Below are 20,212 nucleotides of genomic sequence, written 5' to 3'. Positions count from 1 at the left end.
AGAAGAGCAATTATTAACACTTATTTCAATCTCTGTAATTTCTTCTGTGGAGGAGTAGGTTAAATCTGCCAAAGTACAGAACTACACAGTAGGTCTGGTTAGCTGATGTCTTTTAACAAATACCTAGAAATGGCTGATGAGAGTGCCATTAATTACTAACCATCTCAGTAAACAGCACCACTTTATCAAGAATAAAATGTTTAACAAAATCTAAACCAAATTTTAACATGATTTCATTACACTGGTAAAATACTAACATTTGAATTTTTAACTTGCTTACAAAACCACCAAGGGGCATCTGTGATTAAACTACATTTTCTAAAAAAGCAGTCAAATTAAAATTTCTAATGTAACCCAAAAGAATGGAGAGATAGGGCACATATTATGAATGTTCATGCATGTTATATGCTTTAGTCAAATCTAATGTTTAAATCTCAACTAAAACTAAAAAATGAATAGACACTAGGTGGTAGTACATGAATGTTAGTCTTATTCTTCTTCATATATTTTATATGTATTTTACAAGAAATATTTCTAATCTATTCAATTTTTAATAAAAGTGAACTGCAATCCACAAGATTGGACAGAGTTCACTAAAAAAGCATCGAAAGTAATATATGTTTCAGATTGAACTATAAAATAGGACAAAAATGATCAGTGATATATAAAGAAGTATCTAAAGCAGCCAACATCATGTTTCAAATCCTTTTGGAAGGACAAATCAATCATCAAATTAGTATATATCCAAGACTGTTCAGCAACAAAAATACATGTATTATAATTAGCTTGAAATTCTTTAACAACAAAGAGGAAGATTATCTAACCTTTCTGATGATTACTGATTCACAAAATTTTGGTCCATTTAAACTATTTTAAGTCTCTCTCATTACCTCAAAAAAATTCACCTGATTCCATTGTTCACATAAAAATATACTCTCTTATGTAATATATTATAAAATATCTACAAATACAGTAATATATAAAGAAAATGAATCCTACTGTCCATAAGTAATAACCCCTGATAAATTTTTGGCACATACCTTTTCAGTATTTGTATACATATGCATATATACACACTCAAGTATAGCTACTGTCTTTTAAATAAAATTGGTATTATGTTGTATATGACATCGTATCATAAATATTTTCTTATATCAATAAATATCTTTAAAACATGATTTTTAGAATCTGTATAAATTTCATATTAGGATATATCATAATTAATTTGACCATTCCTCCTACTCTGAAAAACTTAGATTTCTAATCTTTCATTATTTCAACAAACACCATGAAAAACAGCCTTATATAAATTCATATATACATTGCTGATTATTTACCTTAGGATAAATTCCTAGAAATGGAATCATTGAGTCAAAGAGTATAAACATAAATATTACAACAATTGTTTTCTAAACTGTGCAATATTAACCCACAACTTCCTGGTAAATGGTCTTACATTAATATCAAGTCTTTCACCCAATCTCCATGCCAGTTCATAGGATATAAAAGCTTCTTTAAACCAACAAGAAAATCATTTAATTCCTGTCTCAAGTGAAAAATAAAAAACACGATGAATGGTGCTTGAGCAAGATAATGGGTTCACAATACAGTGGTGAAAGTTCTTTGAATACAAGAGTGAATACAGGAAACTGTCAAAAAATAAAAACACAGTGAAACTTCTTTATAATGTTTTCCAGGGGTAACATTACTAAAACATTTGTTCAAAGCAACAAAATAGGAAATGTGGTTGTATGTGCCTTAGAGAAAACTTTTTAAAACAATGGTATTTGAATATAAGGTCAACAGGGAAGACACCATAATGAAGTTTAACTGCATTTCCGTTTTAAAAATTGGGAAAAACTCCACAATACTTACTTTGTAAATAGTGCAAAACCATCAATACAAGACTATAGCTGCTTAAAGTACCACGACTGGCATCATTTATCTCATGGTGACTCGCCCACTTCTTAATCACCAGTACTAACGGACGAACTCGATTTTCAACTGAAAGTAAAATTAAAACTTAAAAATGGTAAGAAGATTTTACAGTTTCTTTGAAAGTTTACATTATTTCCGAACTCCATGCCAATAGAAAGAGCAATGCCTCCTGTTATTAAACACTGTTCACCATAAATGTGTCTTACTTCTAAAACGTACTTCAGTTACCTTTTAAAAATGACCAATTATTAAAATTCATTTTATTGACCTATAACTCTGGTAGTATGTGATTTTAGTGTAGCAACATATTATGTATATAAGAAAATGAGACACACTGTACATAAACACAAAGAGGTATCAGTATTTACTACACACATCTTTATGAAGGAATGAAGAATGAAGGATAAATACAGAAGGTGTTAATTGTTTGGAAATAAACACAAAACTTACGGTATGCATACGTTCTGAGAAGGAATGTGTTTCTTATTCCAACAATATTGTTTACATTCAAGTCGAACTCCACACAACTATTTTAAAAAATGAAAAAAACTTCAGCTCAAATACAAAATAAACTAACTCCCTAGTAACTAAATTCATATCCATCCATCCATCCAATGATACAAAATAGCATAGGCCCAAAGACCTTAAAATGAGACAGTACGGAAATAAGAATGAAAACATACTTTTAGTATGATCGGGGGTCTATTAAAGATATAAAATGAGATTACTGTTGAAAGATCCATAATGTACCAGTAAGGCTCCAACTATTCTTAACAAAAAAAAAAAAAAAACAAAAAACTCTTAATTTTGTAATCTTTTCCAGATAAACAAAATTATATGGCCAAACACATTTCTGGGCAAGTTATCCCACTAAGTTATATATTCTCAATCAATTTTGAACGACAGCATCATTTGCTTTAAAATAGGAATGAAAAGCCAAATAAAGTACAGGTGAAAAACTAAAAGCTCTGTCTACACTTTATATTCCCTCCAAAAGGGTTGCTTAATTATAGTATCATGACAACTTTGGCTACTGACATCTAGGAAGAACTATAACAGCCAAACATATAACAGAAGGGACACTTCTTTGAAATCAAAGATATCATGCAATTCACAATTTAGAAAATACAGCAATAATGATGGGATACATAAAGAATGGCTAAACTCAAAATAACAGGACTAACTAATGCATAAGTAACAGAACCATATATTATCAGGTCCAACTTCTGAACAATGAGTCTTTCTGTGAAAAGTGCCTAAAATACAAACTTAAGAAAGTCCTTTCTATAGCTTTTAACTGTAAAATTTGAAATTTATCTTTTCAGATTTTCTAGTTATGGGAAAAGAAATCCTATAATCTTTCAATTATCCATGCACGTTAATAAAAATGGAGAGTGAAGTTAACACTTCAGATATATTTGGCTTTGGGAAGCTTACGGTAACAATAAAGTTACATTCTTTGTGTTTGTACAAATCTAACACTGAAACCAGTTTGCACTCCCTCTATATAACTCAATAAAGAGGAAAAAACACTTAGATGGAAACTAGTGTGCAAATAAAAACTTCCAAAAATATGAATTCAGAGCTTTAAAAATATCCACAGTACTTGCTTCAAATTCTACTTCTGGAAATACTGAAGTAACCCTTAATATGGAAAGAATTTTATGCACAAAATGCTTATTTAAACAGGGAGTGGTTAAGTTAAAGTCAATAAATTTACACAATGAAATACTGTAAAGCAATTGAAAATGAAGCCAGAAGATAGTCAATGATAAAAGCAAGTATTCATGATATACTGTTAAGTAACAAAGTATGATTTCAATTTTAATTTTAAAAGCTTTTATGCACTCATACGCATAGAAAAGGGTCTGAAAGGCTTATACCAAAACATTAACATCAGTTATCTTTGGATGTTAGAAGTGCAGTTGTTTTTTTCCTTATTGGTGTGTATAGAGAAGAATTATAAAATGGTGCTTATATAGAATACTTAACAATGAAAAAACCTTGTATAATAATCTTAAATAGAAAAAGAATTGTTTATATAACTACATTTTTAAAAACAATTATAATTAGCTAATAGTTTTACTTACATTTACTTTATTTTTATCTCTCTATATCCTCGTGCTTTAAAAAAAAACTTCACCATTAAAAAAAAGAAAACTCCACTGCTACTTGATAGAAATCCAGTAAATATTTATAGATTAGATGGATGTTTGGATGAATGAGGGGGAAAGTTTGAGCCAGCACTTATCTAAAGATTTCTTTAAAATATATATATTCAGTCAATTCTGATTATTCACAGTAGTTATGTTCTATATAGTTGCTGCAAACACTGAACCATCGCTCCTAGGGGAAACAAAGGATTAGGTTTCTAGGAGCCTCCAGTTACATGTTCATCAGCGGATCAATATGTCTCCAGTCACATTTCATTGGGTTGGCCAAAAAGTTTGCTCGGGCTTTTCTATCACATCATATGGAAAAACCCGGATGAATTTTTTTGGCAACACTATATTTTATTTTTTTGTGGCTGCACTGTGTGGCATGTGGGATCTCACTTCCCTGACCAGGGATCAAACCTGTGCCCCCTGCAGTGGAAGCACACAGTCTTAACCACTGGACTGCCAGGGAAGTCCCTCCAGTCACATTTTCCTCAACTGATCAATATGTAATTTTGTTTTATGTATGTTTCAACTTAAAGACACCTCATTTAATATACTGTTCATTCAATAACAGTGAAGTCATTGCAAAAAGCACTGTACTCTACTTGTGCTTGAATGAAGCACATCTAACACACATATTTCCTCCATAAGGCACATCACAGCTTTGTGCAAAAGGACCCTAGACAGTACCTCAGCACTATGTTCGGGACTCACTTTAAGCAGCAAAATCAAGCACAAAAGCACAAAAATGTGAAAAACAGCACTAACTAGACTGTGAAAAGGACATGTTTATATATGAGAGCTGAAACAAGAAAACAGAGTGTCACATTGTTAAACTCAGTTGGGAACACCTACATCAGGTGACTCAAAATTTTCCCCACTCTGTGTATGTCTATGAATAATCATAAAAGTGTTGCAAATGTTAATTTTGGGGGTTACAAAATAAATTTTATCAAGTATGCAAATTCATAAATATGGAATCCATGAATAATAATCAACTGTGTATATACTTATATAATTTCAGTATTACTTTTATAAACTGGGCTAGAAAATCTGATTTATCACAATCCTATATATTTTTTAGAAAATCTTTTTTAAACAATAAAACAAACACCTATTTACATTTTATAAAATGTAAATAGATAGATATTATATAAAAGATTCTAATTCCAATACCTATAAGAAATTCAGAACCCGAACTAGTAGAATATGTAGATAGATATAATTATATTAGTAACAACCACTTTTGATATAAATACACATCAAATTTCATCAATTAAGATATGTTCTCAAGAGCACATTACATTTCCAAAAGGCAAGAGGATCATTTAAAACTCTAAAGTATAAATACGTATATATTCTTTCAATTGGATAGTCCCAAATACTCAAAACGTCAACCAGAATAAGTACAGTTAAGCATGAACAACTGCTCAGACTATTTTAAAAAATCATTTCAAAAACCAAATCATTTCTAAATGAAGATAAGCTATTACGTGATAGCAATTATCTACCTCAGAAGAATACCTAAAAATTATCTAAAGCAACTTAAAAAAAAGAACTCAATAATTACTGACCTGACTTTATCCCTGAACTTCACAATTGGCACTTTTGCTCGAATCAGCTGAGGTCTCTCAATGTAACCAGCTGAAGGATAAAAGATAATATGGATATCTGTAAATGTTTCTCAAATTCATAGTGTTCCAATGCACATTTTTAAAAAGTAGTATTTTACTTAGCTAAAACAATTTGAGAAAATATAGTCTTTGAGACAGAAAGCAAAGACAAAAGGACATTATCAAATTCTTCTAAGTTTGGAACTTCCAATACCATGTAGAGGACTTTATATATTAATACGTTATTTTCAGAAATGTGGTCTAATATTTAATAACACCTATAAAGAATTTCGTCAGAGCATTATAAGAGAAGTATCTAGGCCAGCAGCAGGGGGATAGCTAAATTCTGGTACAGCACATGGCAAGATATTATGGCAGCCATAGAAATCATATTTATAAAGAATCTTAAATGTGGAAATGTTGGCAACATGATACAGGGGGCAGAGATACATTCAAATAAGTATGATCTGTAAGAGGAAAAACACATACATACATATTTTTTTATTCCACCAAACTTAAAAAAAAGTTTTTTGTGAGTTGAAATACATGTTCATTGTAGAAAATTAGGAAAACACAGAAATGTATAAAAAAGAAACTGCGAACTTTTCCCAAATGAGCAATTTCCTAATGTTTTAACTAAAGAAAAACATAATAACATATTTTAAAACTAAAAATTTTCTGTTATAATGCTTCTAACACCAAAATCATAAAATACATCAAGCTTGAAATAGAATTACGTGCAGGAATTCAGTGAGGTTTAATGAAAAATAAGATTAAGAGTTAAAAGTTCTGAGTTCCAAGTACAGGTTCAGACACCAACAAACTATACTCCTCGGGCAAATTACTAAGCCCACTGATCACCACTTTCCTTAATTATTAAAAACACTAATTAAAAAAAAAAACTTTCATTTGAATTATATGATCTCTTAGGTCCCTTTCACTTTTAATATTTTATGATTTTAATAATAGTTATTAAAAATTCACTTATGGTACAAATTACTCCTTTATTTTACCAATGTGAAATTCAAGTCCACTGAAATAAATCTCTTGATTTGTGTCTTTCCTACAACTGATATGTTATTCAAGGGCAATAACTCGTTAAGTGACTTTGTATTTTCCAGCTCAAAGCCTGACACATAAGGAATATTTGTTAAATAAACAGACAAACTATCTTTCCAACATCACAGTGTGACTTCAAATGTCCACAATATTCTGTGTAAGTTTAAATAAATTATTTGAGATGGCTTAACATGTGGATTAAAAACTGCTTCATCAGCTTATTCAAAGAATAAAATCTTACAATAAAATGGCCTAAGTCGATAATTTTGCTTTCTGTTGGAGTAATATATCTGGGCTTCATGTTCAGTGATCATGTTTTTAAAACAAGTAAAGATATATGTCATTGCAAAACAGATGAAATTCTCTATTCCTCACATGAATACCTATAAGACTTCACCTGTATACTTCTTTTGGCTTGTCAGATACTCTGCATTACAGCTATTTACATTCATGCTTTAGCTTCCCGAACGGTCTACAACCTTTTGAGAAAGAACTGAAGCTTACGTATCTTTGAATTCCCCACTACCTTCAGTGGGACAGCTTACAAGTAAACTCAATAAAGATTTGTTGAATTATACATTTCTGTGTTGAATGGTTTACTCTTCTTTTTAATCAAAAGTTAAAAGGAATTCATTTGGGAAAAAGGATCTACATTATACCTAACCTAACCAGAAAATAAACAATCCTTACCAGAAAATAAATATAGTGAGAGACATTTTAAATAAATAGTTGTCAAATGACATATGAACGTGAAGCATGTCAGACTTACAAAGTCTAGTACAGAAGTGTTTATGGACTAAGGTGAGGATATGCCGTGCTTCAGTCTTCTGATTTACCTGAAAAAAACACTGAAAAGTTAAAAATAAAGTGTTTTTTCATTATCTTTCTAAACTTAGTGTTTTATTTTCTTAATGTATCTCAACAAAAAGAAAACATAAAGTATACTTTTCATTGGAGTTGTTTTTCAATATACAGTAACCTACATTATTTAAAAGTCAACCTTTATGCTATCTTTTACATCAATATTTCTAAATCAATTTCTGATTTTAAACTTAAAAGCATAATTTTAAAAGAAATACTGAAACAGCCATATGTCATTTTTTCACTTTAGTATATAAATGTAAAAAAACAATCTTCTCCAAGAAAAATAAACAGAATTTTAACTTTCTGTAACATGTTTTATTTCCCTATCTAGATTGTGAGCTGCTTAAAAATAAAATTCAAATCTATGGTGTTTCAGTATGAGTTGTAACAACATGATTCAGACATGTGAATAAGACTAGAGGATTAGTGTGATGTACCTAAGTATAACCTAATTGCATGGGAGAAAGTTTTAATTAAAACTCTAGTATTCTCCACTATGTTTACTATTTCTGAGGGATTTTTTTTCTTTTTTTTTTTTTTTCAGTTTTCCTTTATATGATTTCAAAGCCTAGAAAAATATCAAGAGTTTCTTTCCTGGAGTAAATCTCCTTCTGATTTGCAGTAACTAGAAGTCAATTTTGTTAGTGGACTAATAGGAATAGTAAAAATATATATTACCATTCAACAGAGGTTTTTGTATTTTTTAAGAGGTGGAATATAAGGCATATTAAAATTACACTGAAATTAACTTAATCTTTGGTAATTCAGAAGAGACTTCATTCAGCATATTAAAGAGGCTGCTCAGGTCAGTTTAATGAACAACAATTATTGTGGAATTAAGGATACACAAGAGTATCAGTTAACAGGGAATTCAAATAAACATAATACTAAATAGCAAAATTTGGTTGCTAAATAAGAAGAAACAAAGTCAAAATATCAGAGACAATTATGTTAAATCACAGTAGTCTTACTTAAAATTTCAGTGAAATCTCTCTTTTTGAATTCCCAAAATAAGTACTCCAAATCCCATAGTATTTTCAAGGGGAAAATAATAAAGATTAAAAATAGAATCACTGAGAATAGAAATGGAAGGAAATATATCAAGATAAAGACAAGCTCTTCCTCTTTGCTGCATCCTGGTAACATACCCAACCTAATAACATTTCAAAACAGAGCCAGAGCTCCTTAAAAACACAGAGTGCAACCACCTCACTTTAACAGTTTAGAAATAAATTAATGCTAGAATTTGTTACGTTTATTGTGTACATGCCTGAAAAAAAAAAAAAAAGAAGCAGCATTTCCTGGCTTTCCTTGAATTCTTATAAACAGATAATTCAAAGAAGCAATTAAACAAAACAGGTTTTTTTCCTCAATGACTCTTACATGAAATTTCTTAAATGACTTAACATGAGAAACACACTTGGAATAAATGTTTCATTACTTACAGGTTCCTCTTTAACAACTAGACATAAATCACCATCACTGCTCCGAGTACCAAATCCATTTAAAGAGGACCCAACTAAAAAAAGTCTGCTCTCTAGAGAAACAGAAGAGAATTATAAGGTATTATTTAAAATTTAAAATTGGGATGCATGTACTTAAAGGGCATGCAAAACAAGGAAACATACGTGGAAATATCAGCTGAATTTCTCTCTGCAGCTCTGTTCGACAGAGTTCTTTCTTCTTTAAATCACTTACTTGCTGCTGACATGCTTCAAATAACTCCAGTATCTGCTGACTCAACTTGGATGCACCACAAAAAAAGAAGTAAAAATTTTGTTCAGAAATGTAAAAGTTATTACCGTACTGAGAAGTATAAAATTACTGACAGTATTTTTAAAATATATATTATCTCCTTAACACATTCCAATACAAAACTACCTTTATTCAAGTAACAATAATTACTTAGTAACTGAAATAGTTACCAACTTTTACATAGTAAAGTATCACTGACAAGTCACAGAGAATTCATAATGAGTATAATTCACGGGTCATCAAACTACAACCTTCAGTTACTGCCTGTTTTTGTATGGGACTTGAGCTAAGAATGGTTTTGACATTTTTAAAGGGTTATAAAAACAAACAAAAATATGCAACAGAAACCATATGTGAGTGGCAAAGTCTAAAATATTTACTATCTGGCCTTTTAAAGAAGAAGTTTACCCAACCCCTGGTATTCACACCACAAATACCAAATACAACAGACTTTAGAAGGAAAGTCCCTGGTTGTCTATGCTCATGCAAACCACCCTCTTCCCCATTCTTACAACACTGCCTTGAACCCTGCCTTCTTGTGGCCATCTATGGACAGATCTCCCTGTTTATCTACCTATCTGGTTCACACTTTCCCCTCCAACTAATCTCTTGCCATCACCACAGGTGACACCCTTACCTAAAATGGGCTAAGTATCATAACATACTCCCAGCATTTCTGAACTTCTTTTACTCCAATATTTTTTATCAGTGTTACACTCCCAGAGCCATAACATGGTCTTTACAATAAAACAGATCTTCTTTAGCTCTGAAATTTTAAATTCCAATATACTATCTTGGCTTCAATCTCCTGTCCAATTTTCGCTTTCTTACCCCCCTCATACCTTCTCTACAACCACACAGACCTGGATTCTCTTGAATCCTTCCTTTTCTCCCAACCCAACAGCACCTGAAATAGCATGATTTCCTTCTCTACGCAGTCTATACCCAACAACTCATCCCTTGAACCACTCTTTTTTATCATGCCTTAACAACATTATACCCTTGTCATGCTCTAACAAAATCCTAATTTTAGGTTCACTACAACTACCTTCTCTGCTCTTATATTTGAGTTGCTAACTTAAAAAAAAAAAAAATCACAAAATTGGTATCTTTCAAATTTATAGTTTAAGAACAAACCTAAGATTGACCCTTCACATCTCTCAGCAATTACTTCCATGTCTCTGGTTAGATATTGCTTCCTTTTTTCACCATCAGCATTCCAAAATGTTTACACCTTTCCTCAAGTTCCCTATACTTATCTCACTTTCTTTAGCAGATAACTTCACATTAAAGTTTACTAAGAAAATTGAGGATACCAAATGTGACATTCCTCAGCTTCCTAACTACAAACTTGCAAACTACTATCTGTATGAAATCTCATCTCCTTACCTCTCCTGTCAAACTGTCCTCTTCCTCGGTTCAAAGTTAATCCCTCTATCAATACTTCTGTATCCATCCCTTCTGGTAGCCTCTAGGGCACAAATATTCCATCAGTTTTTTTGTCTGTCTTTTGCAGTTTCAACCTCTCCCTCTCTAGGCCATTCCCCAAGTCCATGCCCAGGCACAAGTCTCACCCATCATTTAAAACAGTTTCTTTTATCATGTTTAGAATACTCATTTTAAGAAGGCAGAGGCAGTCTGGGCAACTTGGCAGTGAAAGAGACATAATTATTTAATATCCCTGAGTAACCATCCCCCCCCCCCCAAAAAAAAGACAAAGCAACTAGGGTAATAAAACAAACAGATCAAACCAAACCAGAACAAAATAAAAATGGCCAACGAATACAGCACAATTGACTACAAATTACTCATGAACCCTAAAATACTGGCAGTTAGGACCCAACACCAATAGCAGCAAGACCCACACGGTATCCGAACATAACAGAAAGAAGATGAAAGGGATCTGGGACAACCCCAAAGCCAGAACATCCAGAAATCAAACTGCCTAGAGGTACTACTTCCCACCCCCTTCCTTAAATTGGCAGGTCCAACTTGGTGTGGAATAGCAACCAAAACTGGGAGGGAGCTTCACAGGCTACAACTCACAAGTAAATGCAAGAGGATCACACAAAGATCAGAAATCTCAAAACTAAGTGAAACTCCCTTCTAAAACACAGCAACACACCAAGGAGAAACTGCCAGTAAGAGAAATCTAAACTAAGTAGTACAGAGACATTAGGTGTAAAGGAAAGAAAGTCTAAAACTAGAATGATTCTGACTTCCAGAGGACATCTGACAATGTCTGGAAACAGTTTTGGTTATCATATTTGGGGGAATGGGTACGACAGGGTGGTCACTGGCAACCAGCAGGTAGAGGCCAGGATGCCACTGAACATCCTACAATGCACAGGACAATTCCCCGCAGCAAAGATTATCTAACCAAAAACGTTAATATTGTAGAAAGTGAAAAACCCAATCTAGATAAAAGCAGGGAAGGAGAAGAGAAAAGGTCTCAGAAAGTATATTTTTGAATACTACATAGCAACAGAAGAGGATTCCTACAGCCACAAACCTAGCAAAGCTAGCTTATCCAACTCTCCTCATCTAAAAGTAGTATAGGAAAAGTCACCTCACTTAAACACAAATAACAGAAAAGAACTGGAATCTCAAAAAGAGGGGTGAGGACGGGAGGACAGAAAAAAAAAATTTGAAGAAATAATGTCTAAAAAGGATTCTAGTCAATTCACATACAAAGTTTTTATAAGAAAAATGAGAAGAGTAACATTCCTACAGATAACGAAGCATACCAGAAAGATACGCCCACAAAACTAATGAACATTTTAATATAATATGTAGAACCAAGGTTTTTTCTCTCACGTTTTAATTTCCTAAAAAGATAACTGACTATAAAGTATACATACCAGCAAAAAATAATTGGGAATTTACATTTTTTAAATTATCAAAAGCAGTTAAAAGTATGAAATACTTGGAAATATATTAAACAAAAGATATACAAAATCTGTACACTGAAAATTATAAATATTGATGAGAGAAATTAAACACCTAAATAAATGGAGAGATAGAAGAAAAAAGTTGAAGGATTTACCATACCTAACTTCTAGACTTAACCATACAGCTACAGGAATCAAAACAGTATAGCACTGGGAAAAGGACAGACAAAAAAGATAACAAAACAGAATACTGAAATACTTGTGAATGAAATGATATGATACCTGGAATTTGCTTCAAACTAATAAGGGAGGGAGGTATAGACAAAATAAGATTGGTCAAATGTCAGTAATTGTTAAAGCTTGGTGTTATGAGGATTTATTACACTATATTCTATTTCTGTATATATTTGATACTTTCCATAATAAAAAGCTTTTTTTTTTAAAGCTTTTTTAAAAAGGCATCTATCTTTACAAAAAGACTTGAAAAAGGTTTCCAGTTAAAGTGGTTAATATAAAATTTTAAATGGCGCTTGAATAATTAAGTTTTATCCACTCAGAGCAGGGTATTAGTATTAATTAGTATTAATCCACTTAGTATTTGGCCCTGTAGGCCAAATACTGCCTCTGGCCTGTTCTGTAGGGCCAGCAAACTAAAAATGATCCTTACATTTTTAAAGCATTGTTTAAAAAAGAAAAAAAAAGAAAATGTGACAGGGGGCCCATGTAGCTCACATGTCTAAAATATTTACTAACTGGCCCTTTATAGAAAAAGTTTTGCCAACCCCATGATCTAGAGAATCAGTTAGGCAGATCAAAACTGCTACAAGTCAGAGTAGGTACTCAACATTTGTTGAATAACAAAAAGAAATAAATTTCTTGGGAACTCCCTGGCAGTGCAGTGATTAAGACTTGGCGCTTTCACTGCAGTTGCCCAGGTTCAATCCCTGGTCCGGGAACTAAGATTCTGCAAGCCGCACAGTGTGGCCAAAAAAAAAAAGCAAGAAAGAAATTTCTTTACAACAATGCCCAAATGAAATGTTATTACATTTAAAAAATTTTTTCGTCTGAATGATCATGTTCATGTAGAAACATTCACATATGAAAAAATCTATGATTAGGTTGAAAATATGAAATTCCACATATTTGCTCCTCTTCTTTTTTCTACATTCTACATTCATAGAACATTTCTTCTCTCTCAAGTACTACTACAATGGAGACCTAGGAGACTGTTATACAAATGAAATTTCCTCCCTATCTAGCCGCCTTACTGATTATCCTACACCAGACATATAGAGCCCAAATAAGACAAAAACTCAAAAGAAATGCACATATATGCGAAACAAGACTCCTCTTGCTTAAATTTAGAGAAATATTTCAGAAGATGGCTCAATGGTCTTATAATTCTGGAAAAATAGAGGAATGCATGATATGAAATCTCCTTGGCTGAATATTTAGATCATATATGTAATAAGCTGACTATGCATAACGGCATTTCAAGACTTTGTTTTTATTTCATTCGAAAGTAAAATTTTCCTAATCATTAGTTTAAAAAAAATAAAACTATTGCAACAAAGTATCTGTAAAATATATTATTCTTAAAGTTGTTTAAATCTCTACAATACTACCAGTTTAGGCTGCCTGCCAAGATCTATTACTTTAATTTAAAATTAATTGTAGAAGATATCTATTTCTCACTGTATGTAAAAATTATATCTTCTCAAAATTGTATAAAAAATAAGATTTACATAATAGTTTAAAATATTAAAATTAATATTTGTTCCAAATATAAATGTTGCTTTTTCCTAAAAAATATTATAACCTGTCCTCAAACTCAGGCTCAAACCAAATTACCAATAAAGTTATCATTGTCTGAGATCAACACAAGCCATTAAAGACAAGTTAAGTATGGATTTAGATTCAGAAAAGTTTTTAAATGTGTCAGTAAATAAAGCTTCAGGTATAACTTTTGCATGGTATTCTCAGCAGATTCTCCATTTGTCCCTGTTAGCTGGGTCCCCATGTAAAAGAAAGTGAAAAAAACCTTTCATCTGGGAGTATCAAGACCTGATCACTTACTATAATACATGAAAATTGCTAACAGGGTTTGGGCTAAATATAAGTGCTATCTACAAACGACAAACACAAATTAGCAATGAGCTTTCAAGACAGGAGAAATAAAATTAAATATGGTACGGAAAATAGGTCATTAGTTCACAAACACTTCAACAAAAACTAGCAATTCCTCAGGCTCTCTCATTGCCACAATCTTTGTTACACATGTAACTGTAGAAAAAGTTAGTACCAATTACTCAGTAAAATAAAGGTAGTTATGAAATAAAAGTTTAAATTCATTCTTGATACTGAATTCCCTTTCTCTTCAAATTAAATAAAATAGAATCAGGAAAATGTCATGCTGAAAACAACCCACTCTTTATTAATGTGTTAAATTACCATGTTTTTGTGTGTGTGGCCACAATGTAGAGCCTTCATTGGCTTACAAGATAATAAGCCAATTAAGATAAGCCTTCACTGGTTTATCTTAATCAAGATAAATTAATCTCTTGATTAATTTATCAACTGGTACACTGATTAGGCAGTTTGAATTACTGATTTTTTTCCCTGAACCCTGACTGCTTTTAGGCACATACTATTACCTGAACTTAGCCAAGAAAGAATTGCCTAATAAAAGGAGGATGAAAAATTAACAAACAAAACAAGCTTTCATTTGAGAATCTCTTGTGCTGAGTCCTGGTCTAGATTTTCTACATGAATTTGCATCTCAGTGGCTTTAAAACTTTTTTGACAGACACATACATTATAAAGATAGAGCCCCAAGAATAAATTTAACCAAGGAGGTAAAAGATCTGTACACTGAAAACTATAAAACACTGGTGAGAGAAATTAAAGACTACAAATAAATGGAAAGATATCCCATTCATGGATCCGAAGAATTAAAATTGTTAAAATGTCCATAGTACCCAAAGCTATCTACAGATTCAATGCAATGCCTATCAAAATTCCAGTGGCATTTCAAACAGAAATAGAAAAAGCAATCCTAAAATTCATATGGAACCACCAATGACCCAGAATAGCTACAGCAGTCTTATGCAAGAAGAACAAAGCTGGACACATGACACTTTCTGATTTCAAATTCTATTACAAAGCTATAGTAATCAAAACAGTATAGTACTGGCATAAAAATGGACACACAGACCAATGAACATAATAGAGAGCCCAGGAAAAAACCCATGCACATATGGTTAACTAAAAGGTGTCAAGACTATACAATAGAAAAAGCATAGTCTTCAACAGTGTTGGGAAACCTGGATATCCACAGGCAAAAGAATGAAAATGGGCCCTTACCTTACACCATACACAAAAATCAACTCAAAATGGATTAAAGATTTAATTGTAAGACCTGAAACTGTAAAACTCATATAAGAAAACATAAGGGGAAAGCTCCATGACCTTGGTCTTGACAATGATTTTTCAGATTTGACACCAAAAGCATAGGCAACAAAACGAAAATCAACAAGCGGAGCTAGGTCAAATAAAAAAGTTTCTGTACAGCAAAAAAAAAATCAACAAAATGAAAAAGCAGCATAAAGAATGGGAGAAAATATTTGCAAACCATGTATCTGAGAAGGGGTTAATATCCAAAATACATAAGAAACTCATACAAGTCAGTAGCAAAAACACAAATGACCCAATTTAAAAATGGACAAAGGACCTAAAGAGACATTTTTCCAAAGAAGACATACAAATGGCCAACAGGTACATGAAAAGATGTTCAGTATTACTTAGCATCAGGAAAATGCAAATCAAAACCACAATGAGGGGCTTCCCTGGTGGCGCAATGGTTGAGAATCTGCCTGCCAATGCAAGGGACACGGGTTCGAGCCCTGGTCTGGGAAGATCCCACATGCCGCGGAGCAACTAGGCCCGTGAGCCACAACTACTGAGCCTGCGCGTCTGGAGCCTGTGCTCCACAACAAGAGAGGCCACGATAGTGAGAGGCCCGCACACCGCGATGAAGAGTGGCCCCTGCTTGCCACAACTAGAGAAAGCCCTCGCACAGAAACAAAGACCCAACACAGCCAAAAATAAATAAATAAAAAATAATTTAAAAAAAACCACAATGAGATATCGCCTCACACTTGTTAAGATGGCTATTACCAAAAAGTCAAAAGATAAGTGTTGGCGAGGATGTGGAGAAAAGGGAACCCTTATACAGTATTCATAGGAAGTACAACCATATTGGAAAACAGCAAGGAGATTCCTCAAAAAATTAAAAATAGAACTACCATATGTTCTAGCTATCCCACTTCTGGATATATATCCAAAGGAAAAAAGTCTCTATCTCAACAAGGAATCTGCACTCCCATGTTCACTGCAGCATTATTCACGGTAGCCAAGATATGGAGAAAACCTAAGTGTCCACTGATGGATGAATGGATAAAGAAAATGTGTGTGTGTGTGTGTATACATACATAATGGAATATCATTTGGCCCTAAAAAGGAAGGAAATTCTGCCATTTGCAACATGGATGAACCTGGAAGACATTATGCTAAATGAAATGAGCTAGACACAGAAAGACAAATACTGCATGACCTCACTTACATGTGGACTCTAAAAAAGTCAAATTCACAGTAGCAGAGAGTGGAATGGCAGTTATTAGGGGCTGAGGAGTAGGATGAGGAAAGTGGAGAAATATTGCTCAAAGGGTACAAACTTTCAGTTATAAGATGAATAACTTCTGGAGACATAATGTACAATTACAGTGAATACGTTCAGTTAATAATGTATTGTACACTTGAAATTTGCTAAGAGAGTAGATTTCAAGTGTTCTCATCACAAAAAAATGTAACTATGTGAGGTGATGAATATCACCTTAATTATCTTGATTATCGTAATCATTTCACAACGTACACATATATCAAAACATCATGTATACCTTAAATATATACAATTTTTATTTGTTACTCATATCTCAGTAAAGCTGGAAAAAAACTGATAGGAGATGTGGGCATATACATTTGTTCTGTTTCTAAATAAGGTGGAATATTGAAAATTTTAAAGATAGAGCCTCTGAAAAATCTGCAAAGTAACTGTCCCCAAATTGTTCCTCCTAGGGTGCCAAGAGGGTCCATAAAATTTGCTCCTTTCCAAAACTGAACATTACACAAGAAATCTTGAACAATTCATTCATAATCATCTTTTTACTTTATACTCAGTACCAAGAAAACCTCAACCTATCCTCATCTCAACTCAAAATTCAAAATCAATTACTTCAATTCACATAATGTCTTCAAACTACCCAGAATTTTCAAAAAACAGTTATTATAGATGAAATCCAGGAGTTGAGATAATTCTGATTCCTCTACAGCCTCTTTTTTGTCCAGGCAACCATATCTTCACCTAAAAGCTAGAGTGAAATAAAAGTTAAAATCCAGAAAAGTACCTCAGATTTTTTCCCTGAGAAGAGTTCTGTTTGCTAATATAACAACTTGAAAAACAGAGAAAAGACTTCAAAATGGAGGAAAAATTTAAACGCAGAAGGTACTCATTTTCAAAAATTTAATTTTTTATGTTTAATTCTCAAACTAATTAAAACTTCTACTAACACAATATTTCCCTGGAACTTACTAAAGCAGCTGACTGATTTATTATTAATAGTAAATTCATTATTACCAATGTTAAGTGAGCTCTTTACACTACCCAGCAAATACTGTTTCAAACCTTCTCCACTATTCTTAAACCTCAGACATCCCATTTCATCTTCTCTACTGTCAACAGATAACCTTGCATAGTAATTCAGAGAGAAAACATGAAGAAGCCACTCAACTATGGAAACTCCGTTAACTTCTCCATACCATATCTACAAATCTACCTATCTTCCTTTTACCTACACCTATCCTCTCCTCCTATATCCTCCAGTTCCAAAAAGCTTTTCTCTAACCTAAAGCCAATCACTCCACCTATAGGCAGGACCCATGCCCTTTCCACCTTCTAAGGAATCTTTCCCATAAACATTTATATGTGCTTAAAGTTTCTTCCACCTCAAAAACAAAACAAAAAAACTCCTTTGTTCCAGCTTCCCATCTTTGGCTCCTCCTCTTCACAGCCAAACTTCCCAAAACAGTTGTAAATAAGCTTAGTTTCCATATCTGTTTTCCTACCCTTTCCTCAACCTATTTCAATCAGTCTTGGATCCAGGCTCACCACTCCCCCTAGACAATCATACCCATCCTCTTGGCTTCAATTATCATCTACATGCCAATGATCACCAAATGTACACTTCTGGTCAATACCTTTCCTCTAAATTCCAGATCTATATGTATTTTTTTTTAATTTATTTTTATATTTATTTTTGGCTGTGTTGGGTCTTTGTTTCTGTGCGAGGGCTTTCTCTAGTTGCGGCAAGCGGGGGCCACTCTTCATCGCGGTGCGCAGGCCTCTCACTATCGCGGCCTCTCTTGTTGTGGAGCACAGGCTCCAGACGCGCAGGCTCAGTAGTTGTGCCTCACGGGCCCAGTTGCTCCGTGGCATGTGGGATCTTCCCAGACCAGGGCTCGAACCCGTGTCCCCTGCATTGGCAGGCAGATTCTCAACCAATGCGCCACCAGGGAAGCCCCAGATCTATATGTATTAAACTATCAACTCTAAATATCTAATTTGATGTTTCAAATGCACATTTAAGACAACATGTCCACAGAACTCATGACATCCCTGCTCACCCTTCAATTCCTATTAAATACACATACTCCTAAAACTTGCTCCTCTTGCATTTTGTTCTGTCTCAGTGAATGGTACCACCACGCATCCAGTTATAGAAGCCAGAAATTTGGGAGTAATCTTCAATATTTTCTTCTCTATCTAAACCAGCGGTTCTCAACTAGAGGCAATTCTGCCCCCCAGGGGACATCCGGCAATGTCTATAGACATTTTTAGTTGTCATAACCAGCGATAAGTGGCATCTAGTGAGTTGAAGCCAGGAATGTGGCTAAACATCCCAGGATGCAGATGCTTAGATGACCTAATCTCTAATCCATCAACAAATCCTATCAATTTCACTTCCCCCAACACAGCTTAAATCCAGTTTTTCTTCATCTTAACTACCAGCACTTCCTAATTCAAGGCACCATTACCTTTCACCTAGTACCCAACCATAAATTCCCTACATCCACACTTGTTCAACTGCTTAAAATGAAGTCAGAATAATTTTAACTCATCTCTTTCCTGCTTAAAAAACTCCTAAACCAATCAAACTCTAGCCACCTTGGCCTCCTTTCAGTTCTTTGCATACTCCATGCTCCCTTCTACAATTTTTAGGACCCTCAAATACGCTGTTCCCTCTCTCTAAAGCATTCTCTCCACCCCCACTACTCTTCCACTAGTTAACTCCTACTCACCCTTCAGATCTCAGCTCAAACATTACCTCCTCTAGACCATCACTGAAACTTCAAATAAATTCTCTTACCACTCTGCAATTTTCCTTTATAGCACTTATATAAATAAAACTGCGATTTGCATGATTATTTTTTAATGGCTCTCCCTCTCACTATACTGTATGTACATGTTGAAGAGACCATGTACGTTTACCAAAATGTTGTAGCACAACATTGTAGCATATAGCTGGCACTCACAAATATTTGCTGGATACTAAAAAAATACAGAATCTCATCTACTTCAAGAGTTTCAATTGTCACTTCTATTTCAGGTGACTTCAGGATTCATATCTCTGTCCCCAGGCTTGCTTCTGAAATATATATGGCCAGTTCAGCTACAACATGTTTTTCTACAATACTGATTAGCTTACAGACAATTGGTAAATAAGGGAACAGTATCAATTTAATGTATTAATTGGGTTGATTTGTATGTGGAGCTGAAATTGTGGAATTATAACCTTACAAGGAAAAAAAAAAAAAAAAA

General features: G+C 33.3%; 1 protein-coding gene across 5 annotated transcripts in view; it reads right to left on the bottom strand.

Annotated features, from left to right (window-relative positions):
• TENT2 (terminal nucleotidyltransferase 2) overlaps positions 1 to 20,212 on the bottom strand; it is a 58,464-nt gene that overhangs the window by 23,803 nt on the left and 14,449 nt on the right. For 2 of the 5 annotated variants that reach the window (XM_082377714.1, XM_082377713.1), the window contains 6 exons: positions 9,262 to 9,376; positions 9,079 to 9,170; positions 7,539 to 7,617; positions 5,672 to 5,741; positions 2,389 to 2,465; positions 1,876 to 2,004 (listed from right to left, as the gene is read on the bottom strand). In XM_082377714.1, the coding sequence (XP_082233840.1) occupies positions 1,876 to 2,004; positions 2,389 to 2,465; positions 5,672 to 5,741; positions 7,539 to 7,617; positions 9,079 to 9,170; positions 9,262 to 9,376 (562 nt within the window). The remainder of the gene's footprint in view (positions 1 to 1,875; positions 2,005 to 2,388; positions 2,466 to 5,671; positions 5,742 to 7,538; positions 7,618 to 9,078; positions 9,171 to 9,261; positions 9,377 to 20,212) is intronic. The other 3 variants (XM_082377715.1, XM_082377716.1, XM_082377717.1) reach the window with 3 other exon arrangements.

The sequence above is a fragment of the Balaenoptera borealis genome, assembly GCF_965194805.1.
Source record: "Balaenoptera borealis genome assembly, chromosome: 2".
Taxonomy (NCBI): domain Eukaryota; kingdom Metazoa; phylum Chordata; class Mammalia; order Artiodactyla; family Balaenopteridae; genus Balaenoptera; species Balaenoptera borealis.
This window is presented reverse-complemented; position numbering and strand designations above follow the sequence as displayed.